The sequence below is a fragment of the Aethalodelphis obliquidens genome, unplaced genomic scaffold (genome assembly GCF_003676395.1).
Source record: "Aethalodelphis obliquidens isolate GAN/ISIS:26980383/991018 unplaced genomic scaffold, ASM367639v1 scaffold4, whole genome shotgun sequence".
In the NCBI taxonomy this organism is placed as follows: Eukaryota; Metazoa; Chordata; class Mammalia; order Artiodactyla; family Delphinidae; genus Aethalodelphis; species Aethalodelphis obliquidens.
The window spans coordinates 11,800,565-11,822,142 of record NW_020837948.1 but is presented as its reverse complement, the minus strand read 5'-3'; the positions used below and the strand labels follow the sequence as shown (position 1 = coordinate 11,822,142).

The window sequence follows — 21,578 nt, the reverse complement described above, 5'->3', positions numbered from 1 at the left end:
ATAGGCCTTTTAGATTGAGATCTGCTCTTAACTTTCTGGGACAAAACCAGACAAAATTGCCTAAAGACTAGACAGTTCTTCCAACCAGTGGCTCACTCATAATAGTACATGTGCTGGAGGGCAAAATGGAGTTAAGAGGCTTGGCAGGACACATCCTTCATGACTGCTTGACTTAATCCCAGGTGGAGGAAAATGGAAAAGGCAACCAGGAAAGGGGCTGAGGGGACATATACCCACACCCAAAAATTTGAGTTTGTTTTGACCTCTATCTGATGGTGTGTATGTATGAATGTGGACAGAGAATGGGAAAGACGGGTAAGAAATTAAAATAATTGGAGGAGGGATAGAATTACGTATCTTGATAAATGTTCCCAAACCAAAATAACTGCTCCTTGGAAATTATAGCAGATATAATAAGTAGGAGGGAAGATTGATCTGGTGATAATGAATATCATGGAGGAAACGAGTTTCACATTTTTTCAGATCTGGAGAGCTGATTGGTCCAAGATGTTTATAATTGGAGAAACTCACATCCTCACTTAATAAATCTTGCCTTACAGAGCCAGAGATGGAAATTTCTTCTACTCTCTCTGTCCTCACTAGTACAGCTCTATAATTTCTTATCTGAAACTTGGGGGCCAAATATGTTTCAGAATGCAGAATTTTTCAAATCTGAAAGGTAATTCCAACAGGGGTGGGGATAATATTCGTACTCAAATATATTAATATTTACACTGAATGGGATGTATAAATACTATAAATAGCTTCCTATCAGTTCAGATCAGATTTTGATGCCAGGTGAATTCAGATCAGGTCAGATGAGATTCTGCCACCAGGTGAGCTAGGAAAAACTTTCATTTTCCAGAGCTTTTAGGATTTTGGAAATAGAGCTATGGGATTGTGAAACTGTACAAATGAAAACTTCTACTTGACCATTCTGCTAAATAGAAACATCAAGTGATTTACAGGAAGATGGTGAACTTTGATTTGGGGAATGTGGTTAGAAACAGTAGGTAGACATTAATAATGATAGTTAACATTTCTTGCACATGTGCCAGGCATTATTCTAAGATTTCAACATGAATTAACCCACATAAGTCTCTTATAATTCTATGAGATACTGTGTTGATGTACTGACAGGCCTAGTTACAAATGAAGAAACTGAAGCACAGAAAGTTTAAGTAACCCTGCACAGCACACAGAGCAAATGATCAGAGGCGCCCTAATTTGAACACAGATTGCTCCCTTCTCTGAATGTTTGTACTACAGTTTTATATTCTACACAAAGAAGACAGTTCTTATATATCATTCTATTCACATTCCTCTCACCTGTAGGAAACTAAGGGGTGTATTTTACATTTAAAGTTACTATAATATTTCTCAAGATGCTTGCTTTCATCCTGAAATGTCTTTTGTATTAGGGCATTTGTAATTCTTTACCTTGAAACTGAGTCAATTAACAGATTACTGACACAAACAAGTTTACTGTGAGTAATGTAAGAGGAATTGAGCAATTACATTTTTCCTTGAAGGTAGAGACAGATTTCTAGTCACTGTTTTATCCCTAAGGCCTATCTTAGAGGTTTGTGTCTAATAGGTACTTTGTTAGATGAATCAATGAGTTCAAATCTCCAGACCCCCCCCCAAACCAAATGAATCCCACTCAAAAATGATAACTTGTGTTATTCCATTTATTTACATTTTTCTCTTCATTGATGTTAATTCATTATAATTTTAATGTGATCAAAACTTTATGTTGATTGGTTTTTATATAAAAGTATAGCATTAATGGATGGGAGGTAAACCACTTTGCATTTGGTCGAATGTAGATATTATTTTAGCTGGGCTCCACTGACTCCTGGCCACGCTGATACGTATACGTATTTACAGTGTACATATGCACATGGAATGTGTGACACATCCAGATAGCATCAGGCCTCACACAAGCAGCACTTGGGAAATGGTGCTGCCTATCCAGTTTCACCGCTCCAAATACTGGATTGCTACAGTCAGGTGCTTCCACCTGGTTTCCATGCCTGTCTCTGACAATATCTGAAGAGTCCCTTGACTCAGAACTTTGTAAAGATGAAAAGATTGGGAGTGCCAGAAACCATCCTATAAGCCATACTATATACAGTTTTCTAAATTTACCTTGAGCAAACTGTTCAGTTTCTCCTATTAATTTTCAATCCTATTCATTAAGGAATTTGTGGATGAAAAAACAATTCCTTCCTGGCCCTGGCCATATTTTGCACCATTGCCATGGCTCCACAGGATTCTCCTATGTCTTGCACTGTTCTAGCTTCAGACTTAAATGGTAGAATCACTTTTTTCAGGGCTTCTGTACTCACACAGAGAATTCTCAGTCTGTCTATCTGCAGTTGTTCAAAGTTCTCTCTCAAAGCACAAAGTTTATTTCATTGAGGTTCTATAGCAGATTCTACTCTGCTACTGTATAGGACAGTGCTGGGACTTTAGAGAGTCACTTTTTTCCAAAGCATCCTCTGCAAAATTACCCATAACTCCTCATTCTTATAGCTTTTCCTCTGCTATGGTGCCGTGCTAGATCTCCCTCTCTCCTTCCTTCCCTCCCTTTGTCCCTCTGTACTTCTATCTATTCTGTACTGCAGGGGCCAGATGGGCTATCTTGACAGAGAGTGCAGCTTTCAGGTGGGGTAAGTCCAGACAAAGGACTCCCCATTGAATAGTAGTCATTTACCCTATTTCTTTCTGTTTCACATTATCTACTTCTTCTCTGGATATTCTTGGACCACACAGACATGTGCGTACACGTGCAGAGATACACACGCCTGCACTCCTATACCATCCCTGCCGCGAGATGATAATTTGAAGATTTAAGCTGTCCTATTGGCTTTACAAACATTTATTAAACCAGCCATTAACACAGAATCATTTTTAAGAGCTTATTTTTCAATTTTAATTGAAATTCTTCCTTGGCAACTTTCTTATTTCCCCCGTATGGGAGACTCAGATTCATATGTAAATATGTAACTTTGTGGTTTATCATCAATAGGGTTCATAAATTCCAGGAAGCTGAAAAAAACTAAAGAAGTATTACCCAAGTTATTTCTGCTCACCCTTTGGCTGTTTCTCTATAAGAAAAGATTGACAAGTAGTTTGGGGGGCTACTAATTAAGGAGGGAGATACTAAATAAGCCGTTCACTCCTACCATTCATCTGCCAAAGAAGATTGAGTCATAATCACCATCGTCGCCTCCAATTTCATGCAACAAGATCTGACACTTACCATGTACCCATTACCGAGGAATATAGATGTAGAATGGGCTGTTGTACCAGGTTTAAGAAACTTAAACACCAACTTGTAAACTAACAACACATTAAGTCCCCAAATAGTTTAGAATATATGCCCAGAAGTCCAAAGTCCCTAATACAATCATAGAATCCTAGAGTCAGGAAAGTTTTTCATTGATTATATAGGCTGACATTTTTGTTTTATAAATGAAGAGGCTGACACACAGAGAGGCTGATTTGTCCAAGATTTTAGGAAATTATTGCAGTGGCCACCCAAGTAGTGTAGGCCCTGAGCCCTCCCTCCCTCCCCGTGCATCTTTTGGGAGCTGCCCTCTCTTTCCATGCTGAATCATAAAATTCACTTTTTGGCTCTTACACACTATTAATTTATCCAAGGGTATATTTTAGAATGTACGAATATATATTTTTTCTAGTCTGTGATGTATATAGTAGACATTTCAGAAATGCTGACATTCCTGGCATTAAACATCACTGTGTGCTAAAAAGTACATGCCACTAAAAAGATTTCTTCTTATTTATTTAGATTTTAAAAGTCTCTTCAAATGATAAACAAATATCAAAGCCAAATATGGGTTTTTTTGGGGGGGAGGGGTATTTTTATTTATTACTTGTTTGTTTATTTATTTATACTATTGGAGTACAGTTGCTTTACAATATCGTGTTAGTTTCTGCTGTACAGCAAAGTGAATCAGTTATACATATACACATATCCCCTCTTTTTTAGATTGCCTTCCCATTTAGGTCACCACAGAGCACTGAGTTCCCTGTGCTGTACAGCAGGCTCTCATTAGTTCTCTAGTTTATACATAGTAGAGTATACATGTCAACCCCAGTCTCCCGTTCCTCCCACTGCCCCCCCCTCAACCTTGGTAACCATAAGTTTGTTCTCTACTTCTGTGACTATTTCTGTCCAAGCCAAATGCGAACCTAAACTAATTCTGCCTGAGTTCTTTAGCCAAAAAATAATTAACTCAATTTCCCCAATATCAAAATGTCACCATGCATAACTTCTTCATCTTTTTCAAAACCAATAAATTCCATCCAAAACAACCAGGTTCTTATTCTGCTAGAATTTTAATACCGGTGTGGCTATTACTAGATGTTTCCTATAAATCTGATTTTTATGATTTGCTTTATTTTAAGCTGTCTTCCAGACAATGATTATTTAATTTATTGGAACTCTTGCTAGGGAAATAGCTGCAATATGAAACTCATAATAATTGGGAAAGGTCTTTATTTCTTCATTATTCATTCATTCATTTGCTGGTCTGCCTCACTTCCTTTCACTTCTGTCAGAAAATCACTGTCATAAATTGTGTTGCTTTAAATGCATTACAATGTTATAAGCTTAAAAGTCAATTGTATAGCCCACCCACTGGTTCAGAGATGAGATTTTTGTAATTAAATATGAGCCAGTAAGGGATATTTGCTGAGGCTTATGGGAAAGAAAATCCTCCTACTTTTCTGTGTTGATACAGGTAGACGCTCTCTTTGACATTAGACAGAAGGAGGTTTATCCCTGGAAGACAGTGGCAATCATCTGGCTACCAGGATACTACCAGGCTTAGGAAGAAGCTGACATTATAAAGAAAAAGCAGAGAGGCCAAAAGATCTCCAGTTACATTCCTGGGACTACTAGTTTAAGTCTTGCCTGAAACTAGTCCTATCTCAATACATTCCTTCTATTACGTAAGCCAGTTAGAGTTGGGCTTTCAGGTTTTTTGCAACAAAAATAGTACTGAATGCCACACTACTATTGGCATTTTGTATAACAATTTTATTCACTATGGCAGACACTATTAGTCACCTACACACACCAAAAAAAAAAACAAACAAAACAAAAACGCTATTCTTCCTTCTTAATGGAATCCCAGTTTTATTAGTAATTAGGTAGATAATGTGTTTCAAAGGTCCTCCCCACCCACCCTAAAATGTTAAGGTTTATTAGTCTTAACCAATAATGGGGATTCTATTTCTGCATCAAGGGCTGCTTTAGGAATGTGATATGATCATAGACAAAGACACGTAAGGTAAATCTGCAGCGGGCATCGTGGAAGATTTCCGAACTCTTAAAAAGACAAGACTTTCCTTTGTCTTCCAACTTTTAGACAATGCCCTGTAAAGAACAGCCACCTTGCAATAGGAGGGAGAAACAAGAGAATCTAGGAGAAGCCAACCTGGCTTCTGTGAGCCACCGAATGAGCTAACTTTGGAATTCCCCAGACTTCACTGCAATAATAAACTCCCCATTGTCTAAGTTGCTGCGAGTCACATGTCCTGTTATTCCAAGCTGAAATCACCCTGACTGATATATTCACAGACGATATTGATTCTTTGAAGCTAATCTCAAGTAAAAATCACTTTACACGGTTGACTAAACCCAATCTGAGTCTTTAGAAAAACAGAAACGTTTACAATTTTAGGCACACTTTCTCATTTGAAGGTTCACTTTAAGTGGTTTAAAGAATAGAAGTTACCAAATAATACATAATACAGATTAACTTTAAATAATTTCTATATCTTAAACCAGAGACAAAATGAGAACTTGGCCTGCTGAAAATGAACGTGTCACTAAGCATTTGTTTATCCAGGTGGTTAGAACCTAGAGACGCTGGGAGGGTCATCTTGGAAAGTGGCCAGAACAAATGCCCACAAGTCTTAATGGTAATCCTGCTGCCAATTCCTAGGATTCCTGTTATCTTAGCATTTTTCTGATCAGAAATTAATAATAGATGAAAACAAAAAAGAATGAGACACCTGGCTTGTTATTTTATTCTTGTAAAGCCAGGAATATTCCATAATCAATTGAGAAGTGCTCAGAAAATGACCCCTATGGATATGTTGTGACCCCAGACCAGGAGGATATGCTAATGGGCCAAGGCTTGCCTGGATTTACATGAATACCTGACAGCAGAGGGGGAGTGGAGGGATGAAATTGCAAAGTGGCCTGCATATTTCAGATCTGGTCCTATATAAGGATTCTAGTGGCATCAGTCATAATAACAGAAACAAAACATAAAGATTTACTCTGCTTTGTTATGATTGCTAAACAAGTGCTTAGTAAAATGACATAAAGTAAGTGCTCTATAAATGTTCATTCTTTCCCCACTTCCCTTCCCCCCGCCCCTTTTCCTTCTCTTACAAGTATGGAGGAAGGGGCTACGGAAAAAAGAAAAAAGTGAAACCATAGTTATGGAAGTTCTTTGACATCTCTAAAAACTATAAATATTATTTTTCCAAAGTTTATGTACAATACATCCAAAATATATACAAAATTTCCTAGTATCAGGATGGAAGCATTTTGCTAAGTGTTTCACTAGTCTCCTAGACAATTTTCTGTGCTTCTCTAAAGTGCCTTGGACTTAAGCCCAACCTGAAAATAACTCCTTTACCATTAGCTTTGATCATGTTCTCAAGGCATATAATTTACATGACAGCATAGGTGACTAATGAGAAAACATCTATGAATTTGCACGAAATATCAGAAGATTTCCTAAATAAAGAACAGCTTGTTTGAGTTCCCTCTTGGGGAATTTCTCCAACGCTTTTGAATTATCTTTTGTAATTTCAAGATGAAATTACATCTTGAAATTTCAAAAAAATAAAATCAAGCTGATAAAATTGGAATGGCATTCCACTGGGAGGTGGAATTGAAAGAATCATGCTCCACAGGCTGTCCTCAGGAACAGGGCATTTTTATGCTGCCAGTTTAACTTAACAGAGGCACGTCTGGTCCCCACCCATCCCTGAGTCAGGTACCGTTAACTGTTAATAACTTACTATTGTCTAATTTCTGTGAAATTTAAACTAACACCAATTGCACAAAATAAAAGTGAAAGAAAAAGTTAATAAAAATGAAGGTAGGTACAATTACTTGTATAGGAGGTAAGACTGATAAGCAGTATTTGTTTCTGTTATTCCTCTCAAGTGTACAAGGGCCTCCCTCCTTTGATATTTTCTTACCCATTTCAATTCTACTATTGCTTCTTATACACTTAAACCACTTTTATGGTTCGTTCCCTAAAACGCACTTTTCACTTGGTCTCTTCTTAATTGGACCCCATAGATTCCAGCAATAAATGTCCAAGTGCTCAGGTGTACCACTCTAAAGCCCCTATGTATCACCTGATAAGCTGTCCCCAGCAGCTTGTTAGTTCCTTTTGGCCATAAAGGACTAAACCTGAGGGGCAAATAGTGGAGTTTGGAAAAGTCCTTGATAAAATAGTACCTCACAGAGATATAAAAAATAATTTTTGAATAAGAATTACAAGGCCACAGAGGTGAAAGATGTTGCAGGAGCATCTTGCCTGACCTCATGGGTATGGAGACAATTAGACAGAGTTAAGCAATCTTTAGAGGTTTGAATCTACAGGACTTTGTGACAAGATGGATGGAAGAGGATGGGAGTAAAGGAGAAGTCTAAAGTAACTCTCAGGTTTCTGTCCTTAGCAAGTAGATGCATGGTGATGCCATTTTACTCAGCTAGGAAGGAGATCAGTTTTGTACGTTAGATACTGAGTTCAGCTGGGGACATATTTTATCTGAGATGTTTATGAGATATCTCAAGAGAGGAGTCTAAGGTCCAGAGCTCGTGGGTGACCTAGCGTTGGTCATTTGGGCATCGTTCACACAAACAGATTACAACCATGGCCACAGGAGTAAATGAAATTATCTATAGAGAGAAAGAAGAAAGTTTAAGACCAGGAATGTAAGGATCTCCCTGCAGTAATTGCTCTGAGGAGAAGCCCACAAAATGAGACCAAAGGAGTATTCAGAAAGTTTGGAGGAAGACAGAGCATCATATTATAGAAGTCAAGTGAAGAGTGCTTTAAGGGGGGCTGTCAACAGTGGCAAGTGTTCAGAGGTCATTCAAGATGAACACTGAAGCAAGTCCACTGGATTCAGTGACATTAGTAACTTCAGCAAATCCTAGCTTAGTAATGTCATTAAAAGCAAAAGCTAGAGTGCTTTTAATGCGTTAACGTGAGGCAGGTATGCGGAAAGGGAGTCACAGTATAGACAACCTTTCCAAGAGATGTATCTGTGAAGGGGGTAATACAGTCGTAGAGCAACAGCTGAAGAGGCTTCAAGTAGTAAAAAGATTTTATTTCCTTTCTAAGATGGTAGCAACTGAGTTACATTTAAATGCTAATCGCTTGGAGCCAGTAAAAAGTTAACATTGACAAGGAAGGGGGACTAACAATGGCATACAATTCCATAGGATACGGGAGGGCCTGGAATCCAGACCTCTATCCATTTGGGAACCTTGAGCTTCCCTTAGTTGAAATCCAAGTCCCCTGGCTAAGCAGCTTCTGGGCCTCCGATAATGCATAGATTTTTCTCATTACTCACCAGATATCACCTGGGGTGGAGGAGGATAAGGAATTGGATCAGAAATTGAGGGTGATCAGATACAAAGGATGGGAGATTCTTGCTAAAGTAACTTAGCAGGAGTCTTACTACAACTGGACTCTTGAGGACAAGGCTCAAGGATGACGTCTAGTCAAGAAAACGGCCCAGAGGAGCCTGACTAAAGTTTGGTCAAGGAGAGAGTCTTTGCCACTGTAGTATTTTTTTTGCAATTTGTTACACCTTATGCATAGATTCCTTAACTCCACTCAAGAAGTACTGAGTCCAGACCTAGCACTGTATCTAGGGGACTGGAAAAATTCAATGGTGGCATCACAGTCATCCCAGGGCTAATCAATCTAAAGGAAGAAAATGAGGGGCAAGGTGAGAGGGAAGACAGAGAGCCGTGTGTTGTGAAGCAGAGCTGAACAAGTCGCTCAAAATTTTGCATAGGAAAATGATTGCACCCAAGGGTCCTGTCGTCACAGACATGTAATGGCAGTGTCAAGTCAGTGACGCTAAAATGACTTCTGCCTCCTCTCCACAAACCCCGTTCCCCTACATAGTTTACACAAGCAAAGTCCTGGTCAACAAAAATGACGACTCCTTTAGCCCATCTTTCTCCACAGCTAATTTTCATTAGCAAAAAATAACCTTGCCAATACTATTATTACTACAGCATCATTTTATTTCTCAATGCCATACAACACCAGAAACTATATTATCTTTTGAAAATTAACACAAACAAAGTAAATTGGCATTCCTCATTTGATAAGGACTTAGGCTCATATAACCCCTGTGCACCCAAGAAGAAAAGCAGGAAAGTCTCACTGCTGGTCACTCTAGTGCAACACGTGGTTCAAATGATGGAAATCTTCCTTATTTTATTCCTCCAAGTGACTTTCAGTCCATATGGATTCACTTCAGAAGAATCCATATGGATTCCACTTCAGATAAGCATAGAAATTGTCCTTCATCTATTGTCTCTTCCTTTTCTTCCTTTCTCCCAAACTCCTGGGTCTCCCGTTCCCTTGAATTTTCTGTTTCCCTACCAGGAGCCATATTTACCTTTCAGCCTCTGGCCAGGCTGTCCGTCATTGTGTTCATCCATTATTATCTTCTGAGGAGCCAGACCTATGGGAGGGGACTTCAGGTCTGCTCATAGGAAGAGGTGAGAGAGATTCCAAAACACCTTTCTTCTGCTTAGGTTGATTTCCTCTTGGCATAACTCAGGTGCACTGTTATGCTGACAATGCTCATGTGTCTTATCAAAGAACCCCTCTGTAGAACAGTCTGCTGTGATCTGAGACCCTGAAGTGGGTGGGAAGGAACCATGCACCAAAAGGGAGTGATGGAGTAAGTTAACTTATGCTGTCCTACCCTCACCCTAGTAAAACCTTTGCCCTACTGGTGTAGGTAGGAGGTGGAACACAGCATTACATTCTGCCCACCCAGCAATTTCTGGCCACTGGGTGTTCCCCCTCCATCCTGTCCCAGCCTATATTCATTTTGTGGCACCATCTTTGAGACGTCCTCACTTGCTTTCCCATACAAATAACTCTCCTTCACCTCCCAAGCTAGAGCCAAGGTATTCACATGTCTTTCTGCGACAATGTTCTTATCAGTTTTCTTGGACATGTCACGACTCCAGCAAGCTCCAAGAAGAAAACCCTGGATTCATATCTGCAGAGGGGATTCACTTGCTCCCTATATGGCCATGGTGGCTGTTAAACACTTATGGAAGCTGGGGGTCGCCATGCTTCCACTCCAAGGTTTGATCTCTCCTCTCCCTTCCCTTCCCTTCCCTTCCCTTCCCTTCCCTTCCTCTGAGTCACTCCTCATGGGAAGGAAAAGAGAGACTCCTCTCCACATCAGCTTTTGAGGAAATGGATCCATCCACGCCCTGGGAAACAGAAGCAAAAACAAAAACTCCCAAACACTCACCATTTTCTCTGGGTATTCTGGAGATAATTTAGCCACGTTAGAACTGGCAAGATGAGATTTAAGACAATTAGAGGAGGAGCAGGGCTGTGAGGACCATGGCTGCATTGGGTCAGCTAGTTACATTTGCAGGCAGAGCCCTTTCGGGTAAACAGGGAGCGACACAAAGAGCACATCAGATGTGACCTCTCTCCTCTAGCTGTGTGCACAGCAGCCTTGTCAAGAAGGGGCTTGCCTAGGGGACTCCTGGGCCTGCCTCTTAGGATTTCACCAAAAGCTTTGTTCGCCACGTCTACTGTAGGGCAGCAGAAATTCAAGTGCGAAAACCAGCTGATCATCAGAATTACCCAGGGAGCTTCATAAAAATATAGATTCCCAGACATCCTCCTAGATTCACCTGAGCAGAATTTCAGCAGTGAGGCCCTGGATTCTCCATATTGACAGGGCTTGCCAGGTGCCAACTTGGAAAACCATTTTTTTTTAAAACATTTTTATTGCCAAGGTAAACCCACATATACCAAAATCTGTTTTCAGAATTTACCTTTTCAAAAGGGAGAAGACTGAGAATGAGAATGGTTATCCCAGGTTTTAGATTAATATATAATGTATTTATAGTAAGAGGAGAAATCTTATGGACATATATATATACATATATCAAATATATACAAAAAACTAAAAATGTGGAAATATTAGCGTCATTAGACTATGTTCAGTGATGATATGGTATTGCTATTATAATTTCCTTGTAATCTTTTGTATGTTTTAAATAGTCAAAGTAAAAATACACTTCCAAGTGAAGGTTACTCAGTATTATGGATTTGTCCTAATCCATTTAATCATTCCCATAATGATGGATGCTGAGGTATATCTAGTTCGCAATTTAAACCCCCAGAGCTTTGGGGAAAACCTCACTTTTATGAGCTCACATCATCAGGAAGAACAGCATCCCTTCATTTTCTACACAGTGAACTAATTTCAAGTTTGCCCTCTCATGATGCCAGGAGGGAAAGAAGTTCTAATATGTCCCTCAGAGATCTGTTCTTGCCTGAGTTAGGTTACAGTTTGTGGATTTTCCAGACTGTGGAGGATGTGGTGACTACAGAGAGAAGGTCATATTCGTCAGTAAAATACTTTTTTTCTGCAAGAATTCAGCATACATGTCCACCACCTAGTGCCCATGGTGCTTCCAGAGGCAGTGGGGAGCTTGGAAACAGTCCTTCACTTAGTGGAGTACGGAAGATAACCACTGCCCACAAGAAAAACAACCTCCATGTTGGTTTCCAAGTGGTTTTTCCTTTCCCCGGCTTTAGTTTTGCCCCTGACAGGATGATTTCCTAATTCATTGTTCTTTAAGTTGCTCTGATCTGCATCAAAAAAAAAAAGGAGGCCTGGATCAGGTTCAGAATGCTATTTTCTTCCTTCTGAAGCCCAAGCCCTGGTGAGCTTTGCAGAGTGTTCAGAAGAGCCTGAAAATCCTGGAGGGTCCTCTTCCTGGGGATCAGGATTCAAAAAATTTGTACCTTTTACTGACAATCTGTGGATGGCAGGAGTTGACCTAAAGGCTTCTTGAGGTTTCTATATATTGCTGGTGCTGTTGGCTGAGGGCATGACTCTGTGTGCTGTGGCCAACAGTCTGCCTCAGTGGGTCCCTTTTTGAGGATCCCACTCTGCAATCAGAGCCTGGCAGCACTCATCCCACCACTGCAGAAAGTAAGATATGTCCACCTGGCCCAGATCCTGTGGTGGTTGTTTTTTGTGTTCAGCTTGAGGCTGAGAATAGTCTTCCAACTGCAGTAGTCAGTCTGTTCTTGGTGATCCTGGCGTTCTTCTTGGTATTGGGGCCAGAAAGGATACTGAGTATCTGGGTCTCCTCCTATAGTCAGCAGTCCTGGCACATAATTCCCAAGTGTTAGAGTAGAGGAGAGTTCTCTCCTCCCTGCACAGCCTGCATGGGCTGCATCATGACACTTTGTCCTTGGATCACACAAGGGACAGAGGATACATGGGACGGGAGAAAGGTAGAAATGGTTGGTTCCTGCTGAAAGAACTGGAGGAAGGAAAATGATGAGATCTGCCTGGGAGAGTGCACAGGTCAATTTCGTGCTGCAGAGCTGTCAGACCAGGTCTCCCATTTGGGCCATCCACCGAGGAATTCACAGGCTCACTTCTGTTCTGCCCAGGGTACAGAGATCTTGGGTCCTGAAACCACATTTGAATTCTCGATTCTGGAATGCCTGTTTGGCTAGTGTTTTCCTGTTTGCAGTATCAAGGAATTGGCTCCTCTTGAAGGCTTGAACTAGAATGTTTGATTGAGATCTTGGGACGGATGTCTGGTCTCATGTGGCTCCTTTTGGTAAGTATTCTTGAGTATAAGGCTGAGGCTGGTTCTGTCCATGGATTTGGTCTTCTCCTAGGGAGGAGCTGAACCCCAATCGTCTCTGTCTTGCTCTGTGGTTTTTGAACCAAATCTGAATTTTAAATTCTGGAATGCCAATTTCCTTGGCCATTTGTTTCCTGTTTGCTTTTTCAGGGTAAGGGTCATGTTCAAGCCACGCTTGCAGGATATTCTTTTGACCCTTGTTGTAAATAATCTTGCCTTGCCAGGTTTCTTTTTGTAATAGTATGTCACTTGCAGTGCTGGTCAAATCCATCTTGGGAAGAGGTATCCAGATTCTAAAAAGATGAGTGGACAACTCGGAAAACCATTTTTATAGCTTATAGAATCTAAGCCACAGCTCTGGAAGAGATCTACTCTAACGTTTCCACTTTTCTATTTAAAAAAAATTAAACTCGGAAAAGTTAATTGCCACGTTGTACAATCATAACAGCTTATTTTATTTAAAAATTGCAGTAGTGAAAAATTTTGTTTGAAGAAAAAATGTGCCTGGCGAAAAAACCGAGGGACCAGCCTAGTGATATACCAATTGAAACCTCTGGACTGATCACGGCCATGGTGATTTTGTATCATTTATGCACTTAACTTTCATTCATTTATTCACTTAACAAATGAGTATCTACTATGGGCCAAGGCTGTTTTAGGAGAAGAGGATGCAGTAGTGAAGCTACTCTGCCCTCACCGAGCTTTTATTCTAGTGGAGAAGAGAGACTAGCGACAAGATAAAAATAAAATATAGAGTAGTCAGATGTAGCCTGTCAGTAAAACTAAAGTGGGGAACAGGGATTTGAAGTGTTCAGCAATGGGGGTTGGGTTGACATTTCAGACACGATGGCCAGGGAAGGCTTCATTATATGAAGGTGACTTTGGAGAGAAAAGACCTGAAGGAATTGAGGGAATTGGCCATGTGTAGATCAGGGGTACAATTATCAGGCAGAGGAAAGAGCAAACGCAAAGGCCCTGGGGTGGGAATATGCTGGGTCTGGTAGGAATAGCGAAGATGTTGGTGGGAATGTAGCAGGGTGAATGAGGAGAGGAGGGTGCATAGGAGGTGTGTCAGCGAGGCACAGTGGGGCCGGATCACACGGGTCGGTGTAAGCACTTGGGTTTTTAGTCTACATGAAATGAAAAACTATTGAAGAATTTTGGACAAGAGAGTGTTTACACCCAACCTATGTTTTAATGAAACCTCTCCGGGCAGAGTTGAAGGCAGACTGAAAGGGCAGTAGCAGAAGCTGTGTGGCCAGATATGAAGCTACTGCAGTACTTCAACTACATGTTCTGGGTGAGAGAGCATTAACCATCTCCATAAATGCTAAGCATGGATATCACAGTGTGTTTATGCTTCAGAGTGACAAAGGAAGGACACTGGGAATCTGCAGTTCCCTCGGCCTGCTTGGCTCCCACACACATCTCACGGTGAGAGCATCCTGCCAGCACAGGAGTGACACTAGTGGTTAGTGAGTAGTGCTTTTCATTCCACCTGGTACCCAAACACTAAACAAGTCCTCAAAGCATCCGTATCAGCAGACCCCACATGCTGGCTCTGGGGACTGGCACAGGAACAGCATCTGCTTGAGGCCAGGGAGCTTGAAGCAACAAGTACTTCCTACACAGTCTCTCTCACTCCTTGCTTTTCCTAAGTGTTTTTTTTTTTTTCATCAAGTGTTCTATAGGCTCTCTGATCCCTTTGCTCTCCGGAGCACTTCCCCATGTCATCAGGGCTACAGCCTTTCCATCAAGGTTTCAACTAAGTATGTTGTCCTTCCAAAGCACTTATTAAAACAGACAGATATTTTTAAGCTCTTAGGTATGGGACTGTTGGGCTGTTGCTGGGTGAAAATGTCTATTTGCTCCAGTCTACAATTGCACCTCAAACTTTTCCTCTAAAACACAATCCTGTTATAAGACAGGTCATCATTATGATATGGGGAGTTTTGTGATACATATCAAAACTTCCTAGCAAATATCAGACTGTTTTTTAATTATTTTAGCTGACTAAACTTATTTGCCAGGTCAATCTGTTCTTATAATGCTACTTGGTTTTTTCCCAAGTCAACAAATTTGCCAACTTCAAATGTATTCTAAGTGTTCAAATAAAAACATTGATGGAGGAGGGTACACAAGTCTGCAGGATGTAAGACAAACCTGATTTTCAAGAGGTAAAACATTTGTGCTACAAGAATGCAAAATGTAAGTGAATCATTTTATTGCAGAGAATTACCATTCTCAAATGTTCATTGCAACAGTCTAGAGAAGGAGAGAAAATTAGGAAGGTTTTTGTCATTTTGGATTTTATCCAAGTAACGAGAGGGATATGTTTACAAGGATGTGCCAATTTTCAAGTCCAAGTATGGCAACAGATGAAATTGTACTCCCTCGGTGGTTACTGTGAAATATACACAGCTTTCAAAACCAACATGAAGGTGAGTCAGAGTGATGGGCATTTGAGCAGAGGAGGAAGCTGACATAGTCTTTTAGGCCAAACAGTAATCCTGGGTGCCTCTGAGGGGAGCGAGGTATTTAATCACCTCACCAGTGGGCGTCTTTCTTATTGAGTAAACACCTGGCAGCCTCAGCAGTCAGCTTGAAAGGCAGAGAGAAAAGTAAATGTCCACAGGTGAGTACCCAGTGGAGATGCTTGTTTAAGCTAAATCCTGTGTGTCCTCTAGGGCCTAACTCAGTGTTGCCTCTCCTACCCGACTGTGGAACTGTGACTGGAGCCAGCAGGCATCTGATTTATTCTCTATGTGCAGGGTCCCAGTTACCGAACTAATTATTGAATGAATGAATGAATGAATGAAAAAGATGACCATGAAGGATGCTTGAGATCTAACTGGGAAGAAGTGTGTTTCCCACTGTTAGAGGTATTGGAATCAGATGCTCGATCAGTGGTTCTTAGCGTTTCTCTGTTCAATGAACATTTTTGGGTGGTGATATCAGTAAAGGGATAGAAAGGGGAACACCCTTTTTTAGAAAGAAATATTTATAAAAATTTTAAAAAGCTTTCCAGCCATTTGTTGGCCACTTTTCACACTACACCTCTTTCCTCTGATTAGCTGTAAGTTGTACTCTGCTCTCCTCCGGTCTGTCCATGACAGCCTTCCACCTGTCAGATAGCTCTATAACAAAAGGCAGCTGCACTTGTGGTAAAATGCAAATTTCATTCTTTGATTACAATTGGCAGCTGACCCAGGAAGAGCTTGAGGGACACCAATGTCTGCAAGCCACTTAGAAAATCATCATTTAGGGATGCTGCAGAAATAATTCCTGTACAGGTGAGATCAGAGCACCCGCAAAGCACACATTCCAACTCTAAGTCCCTAAGCTTCTCAAAGTACAATTACCTCTGCTGTTGTCAATTTAGTCATTTTTGACATGACTCTCATGTGACCCTGTGCTAAGAGCATGAAGGTTTTGAGGGTATAAAGAATGGGAAGCTGCAAATGGCCAAAGGCATTTTGTCCTTCAAGGGTGACTTAGAAACCTGAACGTAGCCTGGCCCAGCTGGAAGAAGGCTCCTATTGTCTGTCCTCTTTCTAAACCTGCACAACTATCACCACCCCTTCTCCTGCCTCCTCTTTGCCGTGACCCTAAACCCGCAGTCTCATTCCTGCTTCCCACCTTTGTAAGGCAGAAAGAGGGGAAATCCTGAAAAATAATGTATGCTTGTAAAAACCTCTACAATAGTAGCAATTGTGATGATGTCATACCCTGACTGTCGCTAGTCAGGTTTGTCCCCTCTGTCTGACAGAGAGAAGATTCTCTCTTGTCTCTGGGTCTCCTACTGCCTCTGGGTATAAGGTTAAACCTGAGATTATCTGGTCAGCAGACAGAATCCTCCACATCTCAGGCAGCCATGGCCTTGGCAAGACTATCTGAGCTTCTAGCAAAAGGCCATGGAAGACAACAGGTGTTTGAGATCTGGGGGCATGTAGAGCTGTCAGGACGTTAGGGACACACATCCCTTCCTATTACAGATGAGGGAGTTTGGAGTAGGGAAGAGCAGTGCAGACAAGATTATGTGAAGTTTAGTGGTAGAGTCTGAAAAACTTATTGGAGTGGCCTTGGGCTGTTTCCAATACAAATAGGATGTGAATCCTGGAGTCCCTCACTTTATTGAAAAGTTTAAAACACTTTTATTATTCATACGTGTTTAGAAACGGAACAAAAATATTTTTCTTATATGTGTAAAGAGATCATTTAATGGTAAAATATACTTGTATGAGAAATCTCCTTTTTGGCACACCCATTCTTTAGCTTGTCTCCTTATCGGCATTTTCATGTAATACATGAAAACATTACAGTAGAATTAAAGGTCTCATGCCATCTCTCCTTTTTTCAGCCTCATGTTTCTTCTCTACACTTTTTCCAATTATCTTCTCCCTGTGCTAGGCAGAATTGTGTCCCCCACAAAAATCCATATGTTGAAACCCTAACCCCCCAATGTACTAGTATTTAGAGATGGTGCCTTTGGGAGGTAATTAGGTTAGATGAGGTCATGAGGGCAGGGCCCTCTGAATGAGGTTAGTGCCCTCATAAGAAGAACCTGTGATCTCTTTCTCTACCATGTGCAGACACAGCAAGAAGGCAGCTGTCTGCAAATCAGGCTGAGAGTCCTCACCAGAACCCAACCACACTGGCACCCTGATCTAGGGCTCCCAAGCTCTAGATCTATGACAATAAATTTCTGTTCTTTAAGATACCCAGTCTACAGTATTTTGTTGTGGTAGCCTGAGCTAACCAAGACACCCTGACTCTCTTTCTCTCATTGCCATTCTACTTTCTCCCTCTACTACACTCTTCCGAGAGGGCAGAGACAGAGGGTATAGACCTGGTGACTGTGATTGCCTATGTAAGGCCACCCTGCTGCATTTTTACCCCTTTATCATTAGAATTCAGTGAAAGAAGTGTCTTACCTATATTGCGTTATTTTTTTAAAAAACAAATTAAAAAAAATATTTTTGACCAGTTTGCTTTTGGGAATGATGCTAAACTCCTTTCTTCCCTGTGCAATTGGTAGAAAATAACTTCTCCTAAAAAGAGAGGGAAAACTGGGGAAAGAAAGTATTGAAGGAGAGGTCAACAAGAAAGGAGAATCTGACAGACATAGACAAGGAGAGATGCTTCTGATGCCCCCTTTGTCCCTGAGCCTCACAGTGCCCAGCCCTCTCTATCCTGCCTGCCATTCCTTTCCTTAACATCTTCCCACTGCCCCTTGCTGCCATTTCCCTTCTATTCTTTCCTCTCCTGTTGAAACTCACTTCAACCCCTAAGAACCCATTCTCCCAAGCCAAGATTTCCATGCCTCTACCTTCTAGAGTAACAGAAGACATGATCTCTGTGCTAATAGTTGAGGACCAGCAATCCTCCCTCCCGAATAACAACTGTACATGTTAACAAGAGCCATCAGCAGGCAACACATCCACCTTTGTTTCAAAGACTGCTCATCCAAACCCAAGTGTCCATCGATAGATGAATGGATAAAGAAGACTGGCACACATATACAATGGAATATTACTCAGCCATAAAAAGAAACAAAATTGAGTTGTTTGTAGTGAGGTGGATGGACCTAGAGACTGTCATACAGAGTGAAGTATGTCAGAAAGAGAAAAATAAATACCATATGCTAAAACATATATATGGAATCTAAAAAAATAAATTTGTTCTGACAAACCTGGGGCAGGACAGGAATAAAGACACAGACGTAGAGAATGGACTTGAGGACACAAGGAGGAGGAAGGGTAAGCTGGGACGAAGTGAGAGAGTGGCATGGACATATATACACTACCAAATGTAAAACAGATAGCTAGTGGGAAGCAGCTGCACAGCACAGGGAGATCATCTCGGTGCTTTGTGACCACCTAGAGGGGTGGGATAGGGAGGGTGGGAGGGAGACGCAAGAGGGAGGAGATATGGGGATATATGTATGCATATGGCTGATTCACTTTGTTATACAGCAGAAACTAACACACCATTGTAAAGCAACTATACTCCAATAAAGATGTTAAAAAAAAAAAAGAGTTCTCATCCAAAAGGAAACTCCAATTCAGCACTATCCAATAGAACTATAATGAGAGCCACAAATGATACTTGAAATTTTCTAGTAGCCACATTTTTAAGAAGTAAAAACAAATGAGTAAAATTGATTTAAAAAATATATTTTAGTGCAATGTAATCTAAAATATATCATTTTAATACATAATCAATTTTTTAAGCCTAATGAGATATTTCACGTTATTTTCAAATCTGTCTTCCAAATCAAATGTATATTTTATACCTGCAGCACATCTCAATTCAAACCAGCCACATTCAGTTGGTTAATGGCAGCATGTGGTAAGTGGCTACCGTATTGGGCAGCACAGCTGTAGTCAGAAAAAAGGAAAGGTGAGGCCCAGCATATCAGCAAATGAGGAAGCCCCCCACCCCATCCTATGGACTCCTTCTTCTGGGCTTGAAAGCACAGGCCTCTTGAAGAGGGCACAAATCAAATGCTTCTTTGTGATTTGAGATTTTTTTCATTGTTTTTTAAGAAAGATACCCAAACTACCATCTCCTTAAATATTATCATTAGAATCTCATATGTTCAGAACAAAGATTTCTCCATAGATTCTTGAAACGTAGTACATTCCTGACAGTAATTTCTAAAAGCAGAGACCAGCCTGATCTCTCCTCTCATCACTTTTGTGAAGCCAAAGCATTGTGTCCAGTGTGCAATGCAGTGCTCAAGCTCTCACCCCGTGACTTCTCGAGAAAATTATGGCCACAAATTAGTTTTATTTGCTGAGAAATGGGTGATTCCCTGCCTGCACTGGCTATCACAACAAAGCTGCCCCAGCTTTAACAGGTGTATAGGTACACAATAGTAGCAGCCCTTTGTACCCTGGACTTACCGTTATGTTTCTTTCAGGTGCAGCTGTGGGTTTGCTTTCACTGCGGTTTGAGTAGAGGCTGGACCTTCAATTACAGCAATTAGCTGTAGACACCATGTGTCAAGTTCATTCGTATACTATTAGCTCAATTAATCCTACCATGGTACCCAAGCCCTTGATGTCCCTTACTTTTTATAGCTGAAGTCTGCCTTTTATACAACGTAAAGAAATTATTTTAATGGTAGAAATTTCAGGATGAGTGATGTGGAGGGTGGTACTGCTAAAATCTAGTAGAATGAGGTGTCCTTTCAGTAGTTAAATTTTTTTGGCCATCTAGTGATACTTGTTTTCAAGGATTTCCTGCTTCCAGTCACTAATCTTTTATCTCTTTGACACAGCCTCTCTCTCCTTCCTTACTCAGACCTTTATCCTTATCTGAGGGGTTACCTTATAGAAATTGATAAAGATAAGTTTTTATATTCAGGAGGCATTTGTGATTTTATTGACATGCTGAAATGTATTCAGACCTAAAAGAAATTAATCTCTATACCCTGCTACAGAGTTTTCCTGATCACCTCAAATTACACCCCTGCCAACTCTAAAGCTGACTTGGGTTAAGAAACTAGTCCTTTCTCATTATCACTTCTCCCAAAAGGGACAATGGCAACTTTTTTTTTCCCAGTCAAATTAAATTCACATTGAAGTGTATTTCTACTTGATTGTAGCTCTTGTGAAGAATTATGAAGAAAAGATAACATGAAATCTGGGATGGCTACTGTTTGTAGATTGGATTTTCAAGGACAGCTCATTCCCATGGTTAATTGAAAGTTAAATGCGTATAAACAAGAGTTGGCAAAGACTGATTCTCCTCCCTCTCCAGAGGCTTCTAAGATTTCTTTTCACGAGCACCCAGGGTCCTTCCCCACACTGGTCCAGATTCCGTTCTCAGTATATCTGGCCAGATGACGCAACATCTGTGTTCTCTTTTAAGAACGTGAGAAATGAAACTTTTTCATCTTCCCTTTCTTTGAGTTCTGGGAAATCCAATTAAAACTGTTCAGATTTTCCTTTTCTTGTTTGTTTTAGAAGACAGCTCACTGGAAGAGGGCTGTGGTGGTCTCCTGCCTGTGGAAGAAGGTGACCGAAAAATCAACCTGATTGTGGAGTTGTCGACCCAGGTTTCCCATCAGACTGAGAAGATCACTCAGCTGGAAGAAATTTTAGAAGAAAAGGAAAGGAAGATTCAGCAGCTGGAAGCCGAGCGGGAGGCCCATCCTTTCCCAGAGGTCAAAGACTCTCCAGAATGTTTACAAGAGGCCAATTTTCTTTAATTTTCTTTAATAATAGCATCACTCCTGTGGTCTATGACGAGGATATTCAAAGATTCTCAGTAAAAAAAAAAAAAATAAAAGTTTATTAAGTGTCACCAAGGTAAAGTCCAGAGCCCAAGCAGACTCACTGGCAAACTCAAGTTCAAGTTCACGGGTTTGACCTATTCTATAAGGTTCATATCAGAAGGAAACAAAACAAAGGGAAGTCCTCAGACGCAAACACTGAATGTGTCCCCTTTAGACATTTGTCACATAATCCACACAGCTGTAGAATACTTTGTTTTCAGACATCCTGATAACAGAGGGAGAGGAAAAAACACAAAGCTAGAGAGATGGTCAAAGAACTTAGCATTATCCTCTTACCAGAGGTTTGTCACACTGCAAGGGAAGAGTGGC

The 21,578-nt window shown here is 40.7% G+C and overlaps 1 protein-coding gene across 1 annotated transcript in view; it reads left to right on the top strand.

Annotated features, from left to right (window-relative positions):
• CCDC192 (coiled-coil domain containing 192) overlaps positions 1-21,182 on the top strand; it is a 196,510-nt gene extending 175,328 nt beyond the window's left edge. The window contains exon 7 of the mRNA XM_027098734.1: positions 20,938-21,182. Within this exon, the coding sequence (XP_026954535.1) occupies positions 20,938-21,182 (245 nt within the window). The remainder of the gene's footprint in view (positions 1-20,937) is intronic.
• Positions 21,183-21,578: the final 396 nt, after the last annotated feature.